This window comes from Falco cherrug, chromosome 20 (assembly GCF_023634085.1).
Source record: "Falco cherrug isolate bFalChe1 chromosome 20, bFalChe1.pri, whole genome shotgun sequence".
Classification (NCBI taxonomy): domain Eukaryota; kingdom Metazoa; phylum Chordata; class Aves; order Falconiformes; family Falconidae; genus Falco; species Falco cherrug.
Window position 1 is genome coordinate 6,785,973 of NC_073716.1, and position 14,634 is coordinate 6,800,606.

The window sequence follows — 14,634 nt, forward strand, 5'->3', positions numbered from 1 at the left end:
GGGGGGGGGGGGGCAGGGGGGCACCCAAGTTCACGCCCCCCCCCTCCCTCACCCCCCCCCCCAATCCTATAAAAAACCCGGTGCGAGGGGGGGGGGGGGCTGGCCCTGCTGTGCTGGTTGGGGTCCCCCCACCGGCTTGGGGGGACCCCCGGACCCCCCATCTGTGTGTGCCCCCCCCCCCCCCCCGCCCCGGAGTTTAACGATACAAAAGAAATCAACTCAAATAATTACATCGCGGGGGGGGGGGGGGGGGGGGGAAGGGGGGGAACTCCCCCCAAGTCTGCGGGGGTTGGGGGCCCCAGGGTGAGGGGGGTCCCGGTATGGCCCCCCACAGTCCCTCCCCGCCGCCGGCAGGTGCGTCCATCCGAGCTGGGGGCTCCACGTCACGAGTCCTGGCAGGGGGAGGGAGGGGGAAGAGCAGAGGGGGGCATGGGGGTGGGCACCACAAAACCCCCTGCGGACGCCCTATATTGTGGTTGTGGGGGTCTCCTACCCTGTGCTCCCCAACCCCGCACCCCCAGAACACAGGGGTGCCCCCCCCAAAACAAACCCTGTAAGACCACCCATGACATGAGAGCCTGAACCCCCCTTCACCATGCCCCGTCCCCCCAGCCCCCCCATTCCTCCTGAAACCCCCTCTATACACCCCACAGCCCCTCCATGCTCCTCCCGGGACCCCCCCATTACATACCCCACACCCCCACCATGACCCCCACCACACAACTCCCCCCCCTTCACCCCACAACCCCCCACAGAGATGGGCCCTTATGACCCCCCCACCCCCCCCATGCATTCCCACCACCCCATATTGTGACTCACCCCCGGGGCATGGGGGCCAGGTGGGGGGCTGTCTCGGGGGGTCCCCCCCTCGGGACCCCGACTCCTCTTTGGCTCCAGCTCCTCCTTGGCCAGGGGGGGGAGGTCACCCCGCTCCGCCCGGCGTTTCCGACGTCTTTCAGGGTCCCGGCCGCGGGCACGAGCCCCCCGCCGCTCCGCCTGCTCCAGCTGTGAGGGGAGGGACACTGTTAGTGATCCCCCCCACCTCAAAATTGGGGTGTGTGTGTGTGTGTGTGTGTGTTCCTGGAATTCAAGGGAAGGGGGAGTTTGGGGTCCCCAGGGAGGTCTGAGGTGATTTTGGGGAGCCCATCTTGAGGAGGAGGCAGAACAGGGCAAGGGGAGCAGCAGCAGGATGGGTTTTGGGGTCCCCAGCAAGATGATGGGGACCCCACCTTGAGGAGATGGAACAGGGCAAGGGGAGCAGCATGGGAATCATTTCGGGGTCCCTTCGGCACTTTTTGGGGGTCCCCAGTGCGGTATCCAGGACCCTACCTTGGGGAAAGGGTGGAACATGGTAAGGGGAGCTGACTGGGAATGGTTTTGGGGTCCCCAGGAGGGATTTTGGGGACCCGATCTGAGGAGGGAAATGTTAGAGAGCAAAGGGAACAACACAGGGACAGTTTTGGGGTCCCTGGGGCAATTTTGGGGACCCTACCTTGAGGAGGAGGTGGATCAGGGCAAAGGGAACAGTGTGGGGCCAGTTTTGGGGTCCCTGGGGCAGTTTCAAATTGGCTTGGGGGGTCAACATGACACTTAAAGATGGGCGGGGGACGTCAGGAATGGCTCTAGGGTGGCAAAGGCAGTTCAGGCATCCCCGAGGGTGGTTTGGGGGTCCCCAGGGTGTTTTGGGGACACTTTGGAAGTGATTCTGAAGCTCTGGGGGTGCTCCGAGGTGGCTCTGGGGTCCTGAAGGTGGTTTGGAGCAGTTTTGGGTTCTGGGGAGGCTTTTGAGCAATTATGGGGTCCCCAAGGTGCTTCGGGGCAGTTTTGGGGTTCCCGGGGTAGTTTGGGGGGGAGTTTTGGGGTCCCAGGGACAGGCTTTGGGGGAATTCTAGGATCCCTGCGGCGTTTCAGAGAAGTTCTGGGGTCCTAGAGATGCTCTGGAGAAGTTCCATCACGCTGGAGACTGTTTGGAGCTCTGGTGAAGCTTTGAGGTGTCCCTGGGGAGGTTTTGGGGGGGTGGGGGGTCGAGGGCATTTTTGGGGTTCAGGGGTTCCCCCCGTACCTCGAGGAGGAGACGGAAGAGCGGGAGCGGGGGCGGGCGGGCAGCCTGCAGCAGCCGCCAGATGCTCTGGGCCTCGTCCAGCGTCACCTCCAGCAGATCCCCCTCCATCATCAGCTCCTCCAGCGGCCGCCGCGCCCCCTCCGCCAGCTCCAGCACCGGGCCCTGCAGCCGCGGCAGCGCCGCGCTCAGCGCCTCCAGCTCTGCGGGGACACCGCGTCACCGGGGGGGCATGGGGACACCGCGTCACCCCAGCGCCAGGACCCGCTGGATGGCCTGACCCCCCCCCCCCCCCAGGGCACGGACATCAGGATCCATGGGGCTTCCCCTGGGATCCGCACGGATCCCTCTCCGTGGCATCCCTGGGGCTGCTGACGGGGATGGTAACCCACCAGGGTCCCCAGCACCACACGGGATCCACAGGGTTCCCGTGGGATCCCTGGAGTCCCCACCTTCTCCTCGGGCTCATGCAAGCTCCCTAGAGCCCCACAGGGTCCCCTGTGCTCATGTGGGATCCACTAGTAGCCAGCATCACAGGGGATCCACAGGGCTCACACAGGCTCCCTGGAGTTGCACAGTGTGTCCCTGTACTCACAGAGGATCCCTGAAGCCCCCACCATCCCGGTACTCACAAGATCCCTGTGGCCCGCAGGGGATCCACAGGGTTCTGCAGCGTCACTGCACTCACACGGGGTCCACTAGGTCTCACTGTGCCCCCACAGGACCCCTGGGGCTGACCTGGGATCCACGGGGCTCACATTGGACCCCTGGAATCCCACAATGTCCTCTGCACTTACATGGGATCCATGAGGCTCATACAGGATCCTTAGTCTGACACTGTCCCCTGTACTCATATGGGATCCAATGGATCCCAGTGTTACACAGGACCTATATGGCTCACATAAGATCTCTGGAGCCCCACAGCGCTCCCTATACTGACAAGGGTGTCCTCTATGCTCACATGGAATCCACTGGGTCTCCCAGCATCACATGGGATCCACGGACCTTGCATAGGACCCCTTGAGCCCCAGTGTCCCCTGTGCTCACCTGGGATCTCTGCAGTTGCACATTGTCCCAAAGATCCCTGTGAGCATACGTGAGCCCTATAGATCCACTGAGCCCTACAACAGCTCCTGTACTCCCATGTGATCCACAGGGCTCACACAGGATACCGAGAGTCCCACAGCATCCCTGTGCTCCCATGGGATCCACTGGGCTCATAGAAGATCAGCTGGGTCCTGGTGTGACACAGGATTGATAGGGCTCCCACAGGCTCCCTACAGCCCCGCAGTGCCACCTGTGCTCAGATAGAATCCATAGCACCCACACAGGATTCAGTTGATCCCCTAGCGACCCCCCTCTGTGCTCACACTAGATCTACAGGGCTTGCAGGGGACACCTGCTGTCCCACACTGCCCCCTGCACCCATATAGGATCCCTGGAATCCCACATCGTCCCTGTACTCACATGGGATCCTATGTGAACCCTACAGATCCACAGTCCCACAGCATCCCCTGTACCCGTGAGGGATCCACCAGATCTCTCCTACCTCCCCACTGCTCACAGGGGATCCCTGGAGCCCTATGGCCCTTGCCATGCTCACCAGAGGATGGCACAGGGCCTGCACAGGATCCAGTGGATCCCAGCACCCCTGGCACTCACAGGGGATCCCCCACTCCCAGCTCCCCTCAAAGCCCTACTCACCTGAAGGCAGGGGGCCGTTCTTCTCCGGGCTGGGGGCATCGCCGTTCTCCACCGACACCTGGAGCAAAGGTGGGGGGCACAGCATGAGCAAGTGGGGGGGAGCACGGCCTCCCCCAGCCCCAAAACCCACCCCAAAACCTGCCCCCCAGCCCCAAAATCTACCCAAAAACCTAAAAATCCACCCCAAACCCTACCCCCAGCCCCAAAACCTGCCCCCCCCCCCACCTTGGTCTGCTCATTGCGGCTGGCCTCCCGCAGGGCACCGTCCCCGTCCCCATGCAGGCGATGCCGCAGAGCCGCCAAGCGCTCCAAAGGCCCGGCGACGTCGGGAGAAGCGAGGAGCTGACGGGCACGGTCCTGCCAAGTGATGGCTCGTTCGGTCAAACACTGCAAGGCTTCGCCCTCCGGCAAGCGCACCGGCAGCTTCTGCAGCGCCACCAGCAACGCCAAGATGGTTTCCAACCGAGGACGCCGCGATCGTTGGCAAAGAGGGCAGAGAAATTTGGCGTCCCACTCCCACCAAGCCGGAGAGGGTTTTTGAGAGCCCAAGCGGGGCCAGGCTACGCAAGCACCGTGAAACCAGTCCCGGCAGAGCTGGCACTGCAGCATGCCGGGGCTCGCCGGTTGCCCACAGACGCAGGAGGGTGGTCCTGGACCTGGGAGGGGTGGCGCGGCTTTTTGGGCATTGGCATGGCGTAGCCGGAGCATCCCCTCCTTTTCTTTCTGCTCCCCTTCTTTAAACGCCACGATCTGGGGGCAAAAATAATAAAAAAATACATTTCAAAAAAAAACAAAAAAAAAAAAAGCGCGATGTGAGTGGCACGGGGATGCGGGGGGCCCTGCTGCTTCCCCCACACCCCCCCACCCCCAAAAAAAACCCAAACAATCCATCCCATCCTGCTCACCACAGCACCAGGGTCACGGAGATCCTGCGCCGAAAGCCCCAAGCTCTCGGCGTCCAGTTTGTAAAGCCCCGGCTCCTGCCGCCACTTCAGCCGCTTGCTGCTGTCGGAGCCAGCGTCGGCGCAAGGACACAGCACCTACGGGGACATTGTGGGGGTCAGGGCGGCCCCCCCGGCCCTTCCCACCACCCTAGGTCCTTTGCACCCTTTTGTCCCTCACCTCCAATAACGTGTAGCAGGAATTTTTCTTCAGGAAGGTGCGGGAAGCTTTATCCCGCCAGGAATGCGCTGTGCCGACCTGTACCTCCAGCTGCCGTAGCTCCTCCAGCCGCACCGGCAGATCCCGACCCACCGCCACCAGCCCCTCCAGATCATCCAGGCAGGGGTAGTGGTCGCCGTTCTGGGGTGAGCGGAGACAGCGGGGTGAGGTGTGGGGGGGGGGGGGGAGGAGATCAAAAGCCCCTCCCCCAGGGCAGAAAAGGGGGTCCCTGGAGCCCACCTGGATCTCCTCCACGTCCGCGATCCAGGCGCGGGCCTTGGCCAGGGCTTCTTTCAGCGCCTGGATGTTGGGCAGCAGAGCCGGGATGTTTTCCGCTTCTTTGATGATGGCAGCCAGCGTGGCCGGGGGGTGCTTCTGCCTGCGGGGGAGGGGATGAGAACCCAGGGGTCTGCCCACTCGACAACCCCTTCCCCAAGATCCCAGAGACCCCCCCCCAAACCCAGATCGGGTCCCAGCCTGGTTTCACCTGGGAACAGAGACAGAGAAATCCCAGCCCCGTTATCCGCCCCTGGGGGACACAGGGGGCAGCCCCCAGCCCCGTTATCCGCCCCTGGGGGACACAGGGGGCAGCCCCCAGCCCCGTTATCCGCCCCTGGGGGACACAGGGGGCAGCCCCCAGCCCCGTTATCCGCCCCTGGGGGACACAGGGGGCAGCCCCCAGCCCCGTTATCCGCCCCTGGGGGACACAGGGGGCAGCTCCCAGCCCCGTTATCCGCCCCTGGGGGACACAGGGGGCAGCTCCCAGCCCCGTTATCCGCCCCTGGGGGACACAGGGGGCAGCCCCCAGCCCCGTTATCCGCCCCTGGGGGACACAGGGGGCAGCCCCCAGCCCCGTTATCCGCCCCTGGGGGACACAGGGGGCAGCCCGCAGCCCCTTTATCCCATTCCAAGGGGTCATAAATTTGGCCCTGGCCCCTTTTTACCCCCCTGGGGGGTTGTGGAATTTGGCCCCCAGCCCACCTACACCCTGGGGTGCAACCCCCCCACCCTTCTTTCCCCCATGGGGCCGCATCCTGACCTGGCCTCCAAGCACATCTGAGCTTTTTCCTCCCAGCGCTGAGCGATGGTGAGCAGCTCCTGCAGCTCGGCCATGGCCACGTCGACAGCCGGGCTGGGGGCGACGGTACGGCCAGCCTGGATGAGACCCCTCATGACGGGGAGGGGGACGCGGGCACGAGGGGACCGCAGGGTGGCCGTCACCTCCTCTAACCAAGCGGCCTGGGCCAGCTGCCGTTCCAAGCGCCGGCTTTCTGGCACCTCCACACCCAGCCGGGCCCCTCGCTCCAGCAGCCCCCGCAGAGCCCCCGGCCCTGGGGGGGTCGACTCCAGCGCGGCCCGTGCCTCCGCTTGGAAAGCCTCCACGCGTTCCAGCAAGGCCTGGAAGCAGGGAGTGGGGAGGACAGCATCAGTGACACTGTGTCCCCACAAAAAAATGAGGGGGGGGCAATGCAGAGAGACCCCCCCCTGGCTCACCTGGACCTCCCCAATCTGGTGCATGACACAGGGCAGCTGGTTCATCTGCTCCAGGAAGGTGCGGAGCTCCTCCACCGTCAGCGAGGGTGCCGGTACCCTGCAGCCATGCGAGGCTATGTCACCCCTGGGGTGACTGTGGGGACAAGGTGGGGGACAGGGGGGTGACTGGAACCTGGAGGGACAGGGGAAGGCTGGGACAGGCACATGGGGCTGGGATGGGGCCCATAGGGGACCGGAGCGGGGCGGCCGGGGGGACCGGAGCGGGGCGGCCAGGGGACACGGGATGGGGACACAAGACTTTCAGCAGCTTGAGGTGACAGGACAGGCGCACGGGGAGGAGAAGGAGCCAGGATGGTGACATGGGGCTGCTGGGGACACAGGGGAGGGGGGCACTTACCCTGTCTCTTGCGAGCTGATGAGCCCCAGGGCCTCGGAAACGCAGCGCTCGGCCTGACCCAGGCAGCCCTTCAGCCGGTGCAGCAGCTCGTTCTCGGGGAACTTGCGCTCGCGTGCCTCCGACTCCAGTGCCCGCAGCTCCTCCAGCGCTGGCCAGGCACAGTGGGGGAGGGGGGAAGGGTGTGTCAAGGCTGTACCCCAAACCCCTCCTAAACCCCCCCAGAAATCCCCCCTGGGCCCCTCAACTCACTCCGCTTGCGGCCGTCCTCCACCTCCAGCGCGATGCGGACCTTGTTGGCCCAGGTGTCGAAGGACTCCGCTCGCACCTTCAGCTTGTGCAGCATGGCCGGCAGCTCGTCCAACGTGTAGCGGTACCTGGGAGGGCAGCAAGGGGTTTTGGGGGGGGGGGGCCATCACCCTCCCCCAGGGGTTGGGAGCCCCTCCTTGTGCCCACAGCCCATCCCAAGGGTACGGCAGGAGCAAACAGGACCCCCAAACCCAGCCCACACCCCCTCTTACAGACCCACCAAGCACCGCAAGACCTCACCCACAACTCCCCCCCCCAGCAGCAGGGGACCCTTCCCCACCTGAGATACTGCTTGCTGCGGGGGCACTTGCAGAGGTCATCCATGTGGTAGAGGCAGACGAGGCACTGGGGACAGTCGTAACAAGCCAGCGCCGAGAGGAAACACGTCGTCTTACACTTATCGCACTGCCGCTCGTCGTCGGGCAGCAGCTCGAAAGCCTCTCGCTCTGCCTCCGTGATACCCTGGGGGAGGGGGGGCCACAAAACGCAACTGTCAGCCCCACTGCAGACCCCCTCCACATTTTTGGGGGGGGGGAGGGGGGCGCGGTTCCGGTTCCCCTGGTGTTATCCCACCTTTTCCAACAGCGCTTTGCGGAGTTTACGCTCCTCCTGCACCAGCACGAACATCTCCTTGTGAACGGCGGCCGCCAAGTTGAGGTCCAGCTTTTCGGGGCAAGCTGCCATCTTGCAGATGAGTTCCTCGTGCGAGAAGACACAGTAACGTCGCAAACGTCGGTAGTGCTCGATGCACTGCCTGCCGGCGGGCAGCTGCAGGTAATGCCAGGCATTAGGACACACCCCTGAATTTGGGGGACCCCCCCTTGTACCCCAAAACACATCCCAATATGGAGCCAGCCACCCCCAGCTCAAACCGTAGCAGCGGACTGCACAAAACGCTCAGAGCTCCCCACATCTCCTCCTCCCTCAGGAGCACACAGCCCGAATTTGGGGTTCTCACCCAGATTTTGGGGTTTCTCTGGGATTTTGGGGGTTCCCCTGAGGTTTTTTGGGGCGCAGGGGCTCACCCAGTCAGCGGTGCAGAAGTTGACGGCCTCAGCAAAGTTGTAACCCTGGTTGAAACCGCTGTGGTACGCCCTGGGGAAGGTGATGACGAACTCGCCGGCACACTGGTTGGTCCGTACGACCTAAAAGGGGGATAAAATTTGGGGGTGAAGGGAAATAAGGAATTGGGGGGGGGGGGGGGGACCTCGATACTCACAGGGACACCATGTGCCATGAGGGTGTTGGGGTTCATGAGGGTGACGAGTTGGTGGAGCAGGTCGGCTGGCTCTCGAAGAGCTCCGGCGTCAGCTTCTTCATCACCTCTTCCAGGTGCTCCGCCGCGAAGGAGGGAACCCCGTACCACGTCTTGGGCTCACCCCTGGGGGGGGAAACGGGGTCAGGGGGCACCCCAAAACCCCTCCTCCCATCCCACACCGTGGCTTGGGAGACCCCAAAACCTCATCCCACCCTGTACCACACCTTGGGTTCAGCCCTGGGCAGGCAACAGGGTCCTGGCACCCCAAAAGCCTCCTCCTGCCCCATAACTCATCTTGAGTTTGCCCCGAGGGGCTCATGGCACCCCAGAAACTTCCTCTCACCTCAAAACCCATCTTGGGCTGGGCGTCAGGGGGTCACAGCACCCCAAAAACCTCCTCTCGCCCCCCACCCCAACTTCAGCTCACCCCTGGGTGGGAGACAAGGTTGGGACACCCCAAAAATACTCTTCTCACCCTGTACCACACCTTAGGCTTGCCCCTAGGGCTCACAGCACCCCAAAAACCTCCTCTCGCCCCATGGCTTCATCATGGGCTCACCCCTGGGTGGGTGGAATGAGGTCAGGGGCCCCCCAAAACCCCTCCTCTCTCCCCTCTGACACCTCCCAGGATCACCCCGAGCCCCCCACCAGTGGAGGTAGTTGATGGAGTAGCTCCAGTGGTCCTCGATGTGCCAGCAAAAGGCGGAGAAGACCATCCCCACGTAGAGCCAGGGCACCTTCATCCCCGAAATATCGGCGTTGATGTGACACAGCACCGACTGCTTCAACACCGGCATCACGTTCAGGTTCCACCCGCTGCCAGCGTACTCCTACGTTAAGGGGAACGTTAAGGACAGTGTCACCCCGCCACCGGTGACACCCCTGTGGGGTTGGGGACGGCGTCTCCCTCACCTCCTCCTCGGCGAGAGCTTTCTTTTGCCGTCGCTGATGGGAAGCCGGCTGCCGAATTCCTTGGAGGTGGATATCGGCGCCGTACTCCACCGTCACGTCCTCCTCGATGCTGTTCACCAGCCGCCAAAATTCCTTCTCCACCACCTCCGTGGGGACCATCTGGGAAAATGGGGAAACAGAGGACATTCGGGACTTGGGGGGGGGGGGGGAGGGGGCAGGGGTGTCACCGGGGTCCCTTGGGGGGTTTGGGGGTACTCACGTGGACGGGCATGTTGAAGTAATCGGCTTTGAAGGAGTCGGCCATCTCCCCGAAGCTCTGCAGGGTGTATTCCCGCGTCGCCTGCTCGAAGCCGAAAGCCTCCGGCGGGTCGCTTGCATTCCTGGGGGAGAGGGATGAGGTGGGGGGGGGTCAGAGTGGGGGTCCCCAGCCCCACAGATACCATAGGGCATTCAGCTGGGGCTCCCCAGCCCTAAAGACACGATAAGGGGGTTCCTAACCCCACAGACAGGATGGGATGTGAAGCAGGGGGTCGGCGTGGGGGTCCCCAACCCCACAGATGTGACACGGGGGTCCCTAACCCCAGGCGAGGGTCCCCAGCTCCACAGATAGGATGGGATGCGAGGCAGGGGGTTGGCACGGGGGTCCCCAGCCCCACAGATGGGGTCAGATATCGAGCTGGGGGTCCCCGGCACCACAGATGTGGCACAGACACCTCTAACCGCACAAACGGGGGTCCCCAGGCCTGCAGATGGAATGAGACATTGAATCTGGGGGTCCCTGGCCCTGCAGACACGGCCCACGGGTCTCTAACCCCACAGACGGGGGTCTCCAGCCCCACAGACAGAACTGGAAGTGATCCGGGGGTCCCCAGCCCCTCAGATAGGACAGGCCGTTAAGTTGGGGGTCCCTGGCCCCACAGACAGACGAGGCATGACGTGAAACGGGGGCATCCCCAGCCCCGCAACTGGGACATGACACAAGATGGGGGGGGTGTCCAGGGCACAATGCAGGTGTTGTGGGGGGGCTTCGCATGTCGTCCCCCCCATCCTCACCGCCATGACGCATTTGGGGCAGCGCCAGATGCCCTTGGGAATTTCGGGCAGGGGCGGGAGGAGGCAGAAGATGTGGTAGTTGTCGTCGCAACCGTCGCAGAGCAGCAGCTTGTCATCCTCGTCCCCCCGCGAGCAGATTCGGCAGATGTAGGAATCGACCTGGAGCGGAGGCAGAAGGAGTTGAGGTGGGGGGGGGGGGCTCTGCCCCACAGCGTGGGGGGGCTCTGCCCCACAGTGTGGGGGTACTTACAAACTGGCTGTTGCTGTGGGCTGCGGCGCAGGCGCATGGTCATTTTGGTGCAGGCTCAGGGCTGTGCCGCAGCTCCTCCTTCCCCTCCAGGTAAGCGCGGGAGACACCGGCTCCACCTTGGCCTCGGCTCCCACCGGTTCCTCCTTCACCACCACTGTGGGGGACACTCGGGACCTTCTTTATCTGTAGGGTGAAGAATTAGGGGCGGGGGGTGTGTCCACAAAAGAATCTAGGGGGGATCACAGCAACCTCCCTGTGCCCCTCAAGTCACCCCCGGAGGGGTTCCCCCCCCTACCTTTCTTCCGCAGGGTCTTGTCTTTGGCCACCAGCCCCAACCCCAACATCTTGGGGCCGGCCCCGTAGATCTGCAGCTTCTTCAGCTCCGGTTTTCTCGATGTCCTCCTCCGTCGGCTCCGGCTGCAGGATGGCAGAGTCACAAGGGGTGTACCTCCCCCTTAGAAACTTGGCGGGGGGGGGGGGGGGGCGTGCATGGTGGGGGTTTGTTTTTTGGGGGTGCTGACCTCCTGCTGCAGGCGTTTAGCCCGCCGGCCGTAGCTGTTGAACTTGGAGGGCTGGACGGACTGGCGCAGCGGGATGCTGTGGGGTTTGTACTCCCGGTCCTTCTCCTCGCTCTCAAAGGGCCGCGTGTTACACTGCTGAAGGGAAAGGACCCTCAGCGTGGCGGGGGGCACCCCGTAGCCCACTTTCCCCGCCCCCCCCCCCCCCCCCGCCAAGTCACCCCCCATTTTCTCACCACCAGGTTGGCCCCTGACTGTACATCTCGTAGGGGTAGATGATGCGCTCGTAGTGGCGGCGCAGCAGCGAGCCGATGTTTTTACCCGAGGGGTAAGCGAGGCGTTGGGCCACCCGAGCCCACCGCCGGTCCTTGCAGATGGCCTCGTATCCCCCTTCCTCCATCACCACCTGGGTGGGGGGCACACACACATGAAGCACCCCCAAATCAGCTGCATTCCCCTCAATACTCCCACCCCCACACCCCCCCAGACCTTGCTGAGGCTGTAGAGATCGAGGATGCGTCGCTCGACGTTGGGGATCTTGAGCGAGGAACCCTGGATTTCCCAAAACTTGGCGATCTGGTCCAGATAATTCAGCTTCACCCGGGTCTGCGCCTGCCAGCAGAGGGGGAAAAATGAGGGGGGGGGTGAGTCTTGTGTGCACCCCAAAAATCAGCTGGGGAGGAGGAGGAGAAAAGGGAGCGCCCCCCAACTCACCTCCAGCTCATTGAGCCGCTGGATGCGGGGAGTGAACCTGAAGTTGTCCACCTCCACAGCGAAGGGGGGCTGCCAGTCCTGGGGAGATGATGAGGGGGGGTTAGCAGCAATAGCCCCCCCATTCCTACCCGGGCAGGGACAGGCTGGGCAGCCCCCGGGGCTCCAGAGGGAACTGAGCGGCACAGACCCCAAATTGGGGGGGGGGGGGGGGGGGGGGGGCGGGGGCACTGCAGCTGCATACTCCCCCCCTCCCATCATGAGGGACAGCCCCGTGGCGTGCACCCCACGTTGTAGGGGGGATGGGGGGGCCCATGCGGGGAGCCGGTGACGCCAGTGTAGCTGGGCCCAGCCCTCCCCGGAAGCCCTTCTCCACCTCGTCGAGCTGGGGGGACCGGCTCGGCCTGTCCCCCAACCCCAAACCAAGGGTTCAGGACCCCCCCCAAAGTAAGAAAGGGGACAAAGGGACAGCCCCCCCGTCAGCAGGGACACGACGCGGACACCTTCTCTTCCCAAAACAGGAAACAAGCCCACGAAAGGGGGAGGGGGGGGGGTGGTGGCAAGCAAGAGCGAGGTTGATGGGGATCGGGGGGGCCTCAGCCTCCTACTTGCCCCCCCACTTCCAGGGGACCCCCCCTCCAAAGGGCGCTGCCCGACCTAGGGACCCCCCTGGCTCCGGCCGGGCTCCCCCCTGCCGCTCGCCAGACAAAGGCTCGGCGGTGGCAGCCATATTGGCCGTGTCACTGTTGTTGTTGTGAGGGCCGGCGTGGGGGGGGCGCGGGGGGTACACACACAGACCCCCCCACACACACACACCCCTCACTCCTCAGGGGAGCACCCCAAATTCCTGAGGGGTCAGCTCCCCCCTACCCAATGCAAGGCGGGTGGGCGAAGGGCCTTGCTGGGGGTGGGGAGGAGGGGGGCAGGGGGCCCTTGCCCACTCCCACCCAGGTCTGGATCGTGCAGCACCCCCAAAGTCCAGCCCCAGCAGGGACACGCACCCCCCCCCCGCCAGCCCAGGGGCACCCCCTCAGCTCGGGGGGGTGGGGAAAGGGAGGTTTACCCCGGGTTAGGGGGGAAGGGGGTATTTACACCCTCAGCCCCAAACATCTACCCCCCAGCCAGGCTGGTACAGACCCCCAGAGCTCAGGGATTTACCCCTCCCCCCCTCGGGTGGGTATTTATCCCCCTGGGTTATCTACCCCTGCTCAGGTGGGTATTCCCCCTCCACAGCCACACTGGGGGTATTTACCCACCCTGAGGGGGTCTTTAACACCCAGGACACAGCAGGCGGGGGAGGGGGATGGGGGGGGATAACTAACCCACCTAGATGGAGAGTTACCCCTCCGAGAGGTAACTAAACCCCCAAATGGGGAATTCCCCCCACCCAGGGGTAACTAAACCCCCCCCCCATGGGGAATTCCCCCCACCCAGGGGTAACTAAACCCCCCCCCCCCCAAATGGGGAATTCCCCCCACCCAGGGGTAACTAAACCCCCCCCCCATGGGGAATTCCCCCCACCCAGGGGTAACTAAACCCCCCCAAATGGGAACATACTCCTCAGGGGGGCAATTAAGCCCCCTAAAACAGGGAAACACCCTCCCCTCAGGGGGGCACTTACCCTCCTAAATGGCAATACACCCCTTCCCAGTGGGCCCTAAATGGGAAGATAACCCCCTTTGGGGAGGGTGATTAACCCCCCCCCTCAATGAGAAGTTACCCCCCTCAGGAGGGGCAATTAACCCCCCCAGGGGAGGGCGCGTACCCCACAGCAAACCCCAACCCCACAACTCCGAAAGACAGGGACCCCAGCATCCCCCCACCCCCCCCCGCCCCCCTACTCACAGCGGGGGGTCGGATCTTGCAGATACCGCTTTTCTCGGCGATGGGGCGGATCTTGGCGATGTAACCCAGGGGGTCGCTGAATTCGGCCCAGCTGGGCTCGAAGACGGGACATTCGGGGGGGGGTAAAAAGTCCCTCGGGGGGCTCCGGTTCACCGGCCACCGATAACCAAGGCGTTACCCACTCGCCCCCGCTGGTCCCCACCGGTGGGAGGACCCCGAGGGGCTTCCCCCCCGCTGCGGGGACCCCCAAAGGGCCTCCGGGCCTTGTCCTCAGGGCCTGGGCGATCCCCGCTGCGGGCCCCCCCTTTCCTCGGGTGTCTTGCGGGGGCTTCGCTCCTCGCCCGGCGGGCGCCCACCGGGTCCCTTGCGGTCCCCCCCGCCTTTACTCCGCGGCTCCCCACCGGCTTTGGGGAGCCGAGGGGCCGCCGAGGCCCTCTCCTCCCCCGCGGCTTTAGGGGGGCCGGCAGCCGGCCGTGGGGGAACCGCGTCTCCGGTGGGCTCCGTCCCCCCCCACTCCCCGCCGCGACCCCGCTTGGTTTCCTCATCCCCCCTCCGGCGGTGGCGGGGTGCCCCAAGGCGGGGACCCCCCCGGGCGGGCCCCCACTCGGCCCAACCGCCCCCTCCGTGCTGCTGCTCCCCCTCTTCCATCCTCCCCACCGAGGGGGAGGGGGTTTCCCTCACTACCCGCGGGGCACCCCCTCAGGGGGCCATGGAGGCCCCCGCCGCCCCCCCTCACAGGCCCCCGGGCCGCCCCCTCACAGGCCCCCGGGCCGCCCCCCCCTCCCCAAACCCCGGGGAAAGGGGGGGGACGAGAGCGCCCGGGTGCCTCCGCCGACCTGCTCCGCCGGTCCCCCCCCGGCCCGCCGCCGCCCGGCCGCGGGATACGGCCCCCACCGGCCCCACGATCCGCCCGCCTCAAGCCCGAGGCCTGCCCGGTACCCCCGGCCGGGCCGCCGCCGCCATCTT

General features: G+C 64.8%; 1 protein-coding gene across 1 annotated transcript; it reads right to left on the reverse strand.

The window, feature by feature from the left end:
* Positions 1 to 68: 68 nt before the first annotated feature.
* LOC102046513 (lysine-specific demethylase 5C) lies at positions 69 to 14,631 on the reverse strand. Its single transcript, XM_055697825.1, is given in 34 exon segments — positions 69 to 392; positions 820 to 1,005; positions 2,063 to 2,262; positions 3,764 to 3,821; positions 3,989 to 4,513; positions 4,669 to 4,803; positions 4,886 to 5,065; positions 5,165 to 5,303; positions 5,964 to 6,322; positions 6,419 to 6,515; positions 6,816 to 6,963; positions 7,065 to 7,189; positions 7,402 to 7,583; positions 7,695 to 7,889; positions 8,147 to 8,266; positions 8,341 to 8,402; positions 8,405 to 8,502; positions 9,028 to 9,356; positions 9,358 to 9,450; positions 9,551 to 9,658; positions 9,660 to 9,671; positions 10,345 to 10,503; positions 10,595 to 10,692; positions 10,695 to 10,751; positions 10,754 to 10,777; positions 10,890 to 10,981; positions 10,983 to 11,011; positions 11,116 to 11,250; positions 11,349 to 11,368; positions 11,371 to 11,518; positions 11,602 to 11,724; positions 11,827 to 11,904; positions 13,669 to 13,842; positions 14,608 to 14,631. Coding segments are annotated over 34 exon segments (4,521 nt in total). The 3' UTR covers positions 69 to 383.
* Between the last annotated feature and the right edge of the window lie 3 nt (positions 14,632 to 14,634).